Below are 8,776 nucleotides of genomic sequence, written 5' to 3'. Positions count from 1 at the left end.
CGTCAGATGGCAGTAAAACATCAATCATTAAATTGTTTGGAAAACTAATATTGGGTTTGCGTACTGGAAAAATAAAAGGAAAACATTTTCTGTTGTGACATAATCTAAAGGTTTAAAGAAAAAAAAAGTGGAAGTCCAAACCTGTGATTGTAATATCAAAGCTGCAGTGCATGCTGGGAGATTAAGTTCCCGTCTGTTTATATGTAGTTAGATCAACAGCAGATTGATTAACGTGAAATGTTGTTTCTTTTACCTACAATAGAAAGTCTTTCTGCTATGTTTATCTTTCCAGAAGGCTTAAAAGAGGAGGATTTCTCTGACCAGCAGCTCTGTGGACAGGAGACGAATTCCTGTTCGGACCAAGAGGAACCAGAACCTCTGCAGATAAAAGAAGAGCAGCAAAAACCAGAAGATCCCTGGACAAAAGAGGAAACCATGGAGGTCCTCATTAGTGAGCACGAAGAACAGCTTGTTTTGAAGCAGGAGACTGAAGATACAGGTGAGGAACATTTCACATGTTTGACATGTGCATAAAGTTTTCCAAAAAAAGAAAATTTAATGGATCTCTAGAACACTCACTCAGGTGAGAAGTTTAATGAAAGTCTGTCCTGTGGAAAAAGCTTCTTTTAGAAATCAAATCTTGTTACCTACATCAGACTTTATACAGGTGAGAAACCATTTTCCTGTAACAAAAGGTTAACTGTAGAAAGTAATTTGACTAAACAAACAAGAGATCATACTGGTGGGAAGCCTTTTGTCTGTCCTGTGGAAAAAGCTTTATTAAGAAATACAAACTTCATGCGCAAATGAGAACCCACACAAGTGAGAAACCTTTTGAATGTCTGTCCTGTGGAAAAACCCTAATCTTTAAATCTGGCCCTAATGCAAGATTTAAAGATTAAATCTGCCAGGTGTTCTGCAACGGTCGAGAAGCAGGTGCCAGACAGCCATGCAGTCTTTTTATGGCTATTTTGAAAAACGGCCACGCTGCAGCAGATTGGTAGCCTGGGTCCCATTTCGAACTTAGTCCCGCCCACAACGTTTGAGGTCGGGAAGTTCGGTCTGGCATTGCTCAGTAGTAGCGCGAGTATGCTCGCACAATATTTGGCAGGCCAATCAAATTGTCAGGGCGGGCTTTATATGATGATGGACAGATGATCAACAGTAACGTAATCAACAACATGACCAAAGCGCGCATGGGAGACAACAACAATGGCTGCCGCTGGAGAGTTGAGGTGTGTAGATTCTGCTATTAGGCCTGTTCTAGAAGATATCGACAGCAAATTAATTTTAAAAGAGGAACAGAGAAACGCGATCAAGGCTCATCTTCTTATTCTAGGCGTGCAACTGCACGCTTTGATTTTTGTGGACAACAACTATGCCTCGCTCAACATACGTCATGCACTCCGTTGCTCTTATTGATTGTAGGTCTATCCAATTGAGTGCAGAGTATCAGACTCATATTCTGACCAGAATTGAGTCGGACTACGTCAGGCTAGCAGATTGGTGCCAACAAAATGACTTTTGAGGGTAGAGTTACATTTCCCAAAGTATTTAATTTGGTCAGTAGAGATCAAAATGAAACCCTTCAGGCCATGCAGATTTTGGAGAGAAAGTACGAGGAAGACTCTCAAGCTGAACTTTTAACTTTTGTTTTTAAAAAACATTTTTTTGGAGGACTTGAAGGACAATAATGACTGTTCATGGCAGGTTTGTCAATAATAAAGTTATCATAGCTACTTACTGTGTCTACCATGGCATCCTGTGGCAGCTTCATTGCCAGGGAATTCTACTGAGTACCAGTGTGTTTTTAAGTGACTTTTTTTTTGTATAAAAACTCACAGTAAGCTCTCACAATGTATAATAAACCGACTGTGCACTTAGACTTAGACAACTTTGTTCTCATTTGTATACGTAGAGTGTATACAAATTTTTTTTATGCAGCTTTCAAATGATTTTGGGATGAGCTGTATGCCAAAATCCTCCGTATTAAGACAATAAAAGACCTGAAATATTCCAGTTATTGTGCAATGAATCTAAAATATATGAATTTTCAAGTTTCATCATTAAATTATGGAAAATAATGAACTTTATTACAGTATACTAATATTTTGAGAAGGACCTGTATGCATTTCCGGTTGGTACAGACTAACCGAGCAGCATGCCGCCTGCTGTCCATTCAAGGGTACTACCCACAAGTCACAGATCATTTTTACCAGTGTGACATTTGTGTGAAAATGAAGGCGTAACTTGTAAAGCTGAATTTGTGACTCTGATATATGATATATATATATATATATATATATATATATATATATATATATATATATATATATATATTAGGGATAGAGCGGTTTTTGAAAACCGTCCGTTCGGTTCGGCTGTCTCGGTTCGGTTCGCGTGTGTTTTGTTCGGTTCATGCGCTGCTCCTTTTTCTCATAGGGGAAGCGATTACACTCCAGAGCAGAAGGTGGCGGTACTGCGACCAAAGCCAACCACCAGTAGTAAACAAGAAGAAGAGGAAGCGAAGCCGTGTAGCTGGGTGTAGCAGGGAAAAAAATCAGTTGTTGTGGAGAATTGTGTGGGTATGGCGAGTGGGAATGAACAGGCGTTGGAAGACGCGCCAGCAGCACTTTATAGGTCTGCTCTATGGGACCACTTTGCATTTAGAGTGAACTACGATGACGACAGAAAGAAAGTTGTTAATAAAAGTGCTACAGTGTGCAAGCATTGTGCAACACGTTTTGTTTATGCTAACAGCAACATGACCAACATGTCATGCTAACACCGAAATCCCTCACACTGCGTCAGCGCTCCGCTCCACTGCGCTCCAGACCGCCTGTACAAAGCAAAGCCTACAGTGGTCTCCAACCCTGGTCCTCAAGATCTACTGTCCTACAGATTTTAGATGCATCCCTGCTTCAACACAGCTGAATCAAATGAATGACTTGAAAAAGTAATCAATCATTTTGATTAATTTTGTGACACGGAATTTTGGATTTTCATTTGTTGCCACTTCAAATCATCAAAATTAAATGAAATAAACATTTGAATGCGTCAGTCTGTGTGCAATGAATACATATAATGTACAAGTTACACCTTTTGAATGCAATTACTGAAATAAATCAAGTTTTTCAAAATATTCTAATTTACTGGCTTTTACCTGTATATGGTATCAGTATATCAACCTCCCAGATCACTCAGGTCTTCTAGTTACAGCCTACTCTATGCACCCAGAACTAGAACAAAACTTGGAGAGGCAGCATTTAGTTCCTATGCTCTACTTGTCTCGGGCAAACTACCAGAAGACCGTAAAATGACTCAGTCAACATAAATTCTGGAGAATAATGTGATGTAAAATACTCATTCGTTTACCTTGTTTTTAAGATGTTTTGCATTCCCCATATTGTGTGTTAAGAAGTACATTCTTTCCCTTTACCATCCTTTTAAATCTTTCTCTACTTATTGGGCCGGATTTATCAAGATCCAATTTTGCGTGCAGTAATTTGCGCTCGCAAACTGGAATTTTGCGCGAGGGGCTGAACCATGGTTTGTGGGTGATTTAACAAGAGTGATTGCGTAACTGGTGGAAGGTGCAAAACTGTTGGAGACGCCCTATTTAAAAGATGGTTTTGCGCGTTTTGTGGTTTGCGGCAAAGTAGTTTGTAGTCTGTACAAACTAGTGCATTAAGAAATTTAAATCTTACAGTGACCCCCAACAAAAAAAATAAATAAGTAAATATATATATATATATATATATATATATATATATATAAATTGGCAACCTTTATTCCTCAAGGTGGTATGTGCTGCAGTAAAAAAACAACAAAAAACCTGTGACTGTGGATGAGATCCCCGCAGCATTTGGCACGTTGCTCCACAGGCGCAGGGGGAGAACCCCGACCCCGTCGGACAGCACTTCTGAAAAAACGAGATAGGGAGATCCCAGCTCTCGCTGCAACCGCACGCTGCAATGACCCAGATGCAAAAAAGTGCAATGTTGCAAGGAGTTTTGTGATATCTGGTATTGCGTGGATCCTCCTTGTGGCTGGCTCCAAATCCATTCGGAGTTCCCCCAACAGCTCCAAAATGGCAATGCTGGATAAACGATATGTTTTGATGATCGTTTCCTCGTTCATTGCAAAAATATTCACACGGAGTGAAAAAATGCGTTCTCTGCGTCTCCTTGCTTTATTTCCATGTCTCCTTCTTGCGACAATAACCGCTGCCATGTGTGCGCAATTACGCATACAGACCATTTGCACCTTCTTTTGAAACGTGTTAAATATAGAGTCAGATACCGTTAGCAAAATTGCTTTCAGGTTTGATAAATCACTTTGCGAGTGCTAAATTAATATATTTACATGTTCTCCTCCCACAAGACGCACTTTAGCGTGTAAACGCCCCATATTGCATATTCATAGCAGAAAAAGTACTAAATGGATAAGAGGCGCTATTTAGCACGTTTTAAAGACCAAATCCTTTTAGCACGCTGTTGATAGATCAGTTTGTACATTTTTTAGCGTGCGCAGTGAAATAGCTCACGTTTTAATACACGCAAACCTTTGATAGATCCGGCCCATTGTGTCTAAGGAGCTGGAGTCAGAGAAAGTTTATAATCTGAATTAGTAATGCACGATATTAACAATTTCAATCGATCCCAACAACCAGTAATTTTCTGCTTTTCATTACCGTTTCCAATACTGATAAGTTCATATTTAATATAATCTTTGCATTATCTTGTGGCGGATACAGCTATTAAAAACTAATTATTTAGTACCTCTAGCTTATCTATAACAGAAAATAAAAGCTTTTTGCTCTTCAAATGTTATTTTCATCGCACAAAACAGTAGTTTCTTGCTTTATATATATATATATATATATATATATATATATATATATATGTGTGTATATATATATATATATATATATATATATATATATATGTGTGTGTATATATATGTGTATATGTTTGTATATCTGGAGCGTGTAACAAAAGTAATTTCCCTCTGGGATTATTAAAGTATGTCTGAGTCAGAAAAACAACACTGATGTATACACAAATAAATTGTGGAAATCATATTAATCATGTAAAACGCTCCTTAGTGGTCGCCTCACATGATCGTCTGTCACCTCGGATAAAATTATTTATGTTCACTCTAATATTAGGCTAACAAATAGCTACAGAAACCAAGCTAACTAAATAATTAAACTATTTGGAAAACTAAAATTGGGTTTGTGTACTGGAAAAAATGAAGAAAAAAAACATGTTCTTTTTAGACATAATCTAAAGGTTTAAAGATAAAAGAAAAGGTCCAAACCTGTGATTGTGATGTCAGAGCTGCGGTGCATGCTTGGAGATGTGGATCGACACAAGGATGATTGAAGTGAGGTGTTCTTTATTTACCCACCAATTGAAAGTCTTTCTGCTGTGTTTGTCTTTCCAGACCGCCTGCAGGATTATGTTGGAAAAGAGGAGGAACCAGAAGCTTTGCAGATAAAAGAAGAGCAGCAAAACCCAGAACATCCCTGGAAAGAAGAGGAAACCATGGAGCTCCCCAAAAGTGAGCATGATGACCACCCTGTTGTGAAGCAAGAGACTGAAGATTCAGGAGAGCAACCTTCCCTATGCTTAACATGGGGAGAAAACTTTCTAAAAAAAGAACATTTCATTGTTCACACTCACACAGGTCAGAAGATTTATGAATGTCTGTCTTGTGGAAAAACGTTCACTCAGAAATCTAAACTTAATAACCACATCAGAATTCACACAGGTGAGAAGCCATTTTCCTGCACCATTTGTAACAAGAATTTTACCGAAAAGAGTAATTTGACCCAACACATAAAAATTCACTCTGGTGAGAAGCCTTTTGAATGTCTGTCCTGTGGAAAAATGTTTACAATGAAATCTAGTCTTGATAAACACATCAGAACTCACACAGGTGAGAAGCCTTTTTTCTGTACAATTTGTAACAAGAATTTTACTGATAAAAGTAGTTTGGCTAAACACATGAGAATTTACTCCGGTGAGAAGCCTTTTCAATGTCTTTCCTGTGGAAAAAGCTTCACCTTTAGGTTTGATCTTAATAATCACATCAAAACTCACACAGGTGAAAAACCTTTTTCCTGTACCATTTGTAACAAAGATTTTACTGAAAAAAATGGTTTGACTAAACACATGAGAATTCACTCTGGTGAGAAGCCTTTTGAATGTCTGTCCTGTGGAAAAAGCTTCACCTTTAAGTCTGATCTTAATAATCACATTAGAATTCACACAGGTGAGAAGCCTTTTGAATGTCTGTCCTGTGGAAAAAGCTTCATTAAAAAAAATAATCTTGATAAACACACCAGAATTCACACAGGTGAGAAGCCTTTTTGCTGTACCACCTGTAACAAGAACTTTACTGAGAAAAGTAGTTTGACTAAGCACATGAGAATTCACACCGGTGAGAGGCCTTTTGAATGTTCGTCCTGTGGGAAAACCTTCACTCAGAAATATAATCTTGATACACACATCAGAATTCACACAGGCGAGAAACCTTTTTCCTGTACAATTTGTAACAAGAACTTTACTGAAAAAAGTAATTTGACTACTCACATGAGAATTCACACAGGTGAGACTCCCTTTTTATGTCTTTACTGTGGGAAAAGCTTACGCTCGAAGTGTGATCTTGATAAACACATCAGAACTCACACAGGTGAGAAGCCTTTTTCTTGTACCATTTGTAACAAGAATTTTACTCTTAAAAGTAATTTGACTAAACACGTGAGAAATCACACAGGTCAGAAGCTACTCTCTTAAATGATTTGTGAAAAAGGTTCTAAACGAGAAGGTAATTTGAATATTGAGATGACATTTATTCATGCAGGATGTGGAATGATTTTTTTTTTTTTTTTACATTTGTTTCACATAAGTTGCAGCAGTTAGACACCACTGGTATGAACATTAGAGGTGTTTTCCATGTTTGACTGGTGATAAAATGTCCGTCTAGAAACTCCTTCACCTCATTACATGAGAAACTCACGGGTTAATGGTCCTTTTTCAGCTAAGTTTTGAGAAAGCCATTAATTAACAGCTCTGTTTACATAGAAACTGGAACAGATAAAGTTTTATATTGTATATTGTATTAAGTGTATGATCTGGTGAACTGTAAAGTGCCTTGAGATGACTTGTGTTGTGAATTAGTGCTATATAAATAAACTGAATTGAATTGAATTAAATTAAACCTGGTTAATATTCAGGTCCTGGGTGAATATCTGGATGTGAAAATTTGAAAGTTAATTATTTTGGGCCTGAGTAAATTAGATTTAAAGGGCCAAAAAAGAATTGTGCTAACCAAAAAAAAATGTTTACATTCACAATTTAATCATTTTCTGTAATTAAGGGAATAAAGAGCAATGCTAACATCCTGGTTACAAATTAAGCAAGTTTGCTGTCCATAAAACAAGCACTTGAGAAGTTCTAGATGTTTGAATTGAAAAACATCCATACCAACCCCTACTGTGCCATTTTGGTATGGTGTGGCACAACTTTTTCTGAATGAATTTATTCAGAAAAAAAACTCATAATTTTTATTTTTAAGAAACTTTTAGCTGAATGATAAGCTATATGTTGGATATATTCCAGAAACAGACTTTAAAATAGATGAAAATATCCTCAGATGAAAATAAAGGCAATGGTACGAACCAATTAATGTGCTTTACTCAGTTTAGCTGATGTTTTTGGATTATTTTCTAAGAGGTTAGCTGTAAATGATCAGAGTTTAGCTAATTCAGTGTCTTGTTGGCTTTCATTAGCAATGCATTAATCAGCCCTGCTATTGTTATGTTATGTTATATGTTATTTTTTCTGATCAGTTTGAACCTGCTTTAACTTGGTAAAAAGCCTTTGTCTTAATAATGTATTGAAGAAATATGAAACTTATCTAGAAGTGTGAAGTTTCTGCTTTTCAAAGATTTTTTAAAGTATAATTTTCCTTTGAACTAATTCTAATAGTTTTGTTCTTGATTCTGTAGATGTTCTATTTACCTGCTATGATTGAAAGTAACTATCACCTATTTTATACAACTGATTTTATGGATTATATTGTGTTGTGGATGTTTTAAATTATTGTAATAACTTCTAAATTGATGAACGAGCAGAAATAAAAACCTCATGGATTGTAAAAATGAGTGTCTTTATATGGTTTCATAAAATTACAAAATATTTTTCCATGTTTTCTCTGATATTTTCAGAAAACCAAATATCATTTGTTTATTGGCATTCCCCTTCTGTCTGGATGACCGGAGAAGTTAGATCAGGAAATCTTGTAGGAATGTAGTTTGGACTAGGGCTGCAACAGCGAATCGATAAAATCGATAAAAATCGACTTTTAAAAGCGTTGGCAACGAATTTCATCATCGATTAGTTGTGTCGCGCGATTAATGCATCATCCGCCGCCGTCGTCATTACTGCCACTTGATTGAAACGCGAGAAGAAGAAAAAAAATCCGGCAGAGCGAGCCAGCGCCGCAGGAGAGCAAAGGCTGTTTTCAAAAGGCAGTAACGTCAACTGTTCTAATGACCGATACTGCAAACTCAAGCTGCATCTCAATTCGCAGACAGCCTGCACTTTGTAAAGCGAAAAAAGTCGTAACATGCAACTTTTGTAAAAACAAATGAACATGGCACGAAACGGAAGCACCACTGTTATGATGCAGCACCTGAAAAGAAAACACGTTGGAGCCTTCAATGGCAGTGAAGAGAGCTGATCAGCAGGGGGAGCGGCCATGTTTG

General features: G+C 37.2%; 1 protein-coding gene across 1 annotated transcript; it reads left to right on the top strand.

The window, feature by feature from the left end:
• Window positions 1-315: 315 nt before the first annotated feature.
• On the top strand, window positions 316-8,170 carry LOC119786683 (gastrula zinc finger protein XlCGF57.1-like). The gene is made up of 2 exons (XM_038290158.1): window positions 316-499; window positions 5,449-8,170. Exons 1-2 carry the CDS (start codon window positions 436-438, stop codon window positions 6,801-6,803), a joined length of 1,419 nt encoding a protein of 472 aa, XP_038146086.1. The 5' UTR covers window positions 316-435; the 3' UTR covers window positions 6,804-8,170.
• Window positions 8,171-8,776: the final 606 nt, after the last annotated feature.

This window comes from Cyprinodon tularosa, unplaced genomic scaffold (genome assembly GCF_016077235.1).
Source record: "Cyprinodon tularosa strain WSP-4 unplaced genomic scaffold, ASM1607723v1 ctg1074, whole genome shotgun sequence".
NCBI classification, from domain to species: Eukaryota; Metazoa; Chordata; class Actinopteri; order Cyprinodontiformes; family Cyprinodontidae; genus Cyprinodon; species Cyprinodon tularosa.
The sequence above is the reverse complement of the archived record's forward strand: the minus strand, read 5'-3'. Positions and strand labels throughout refer to the sequence as shown.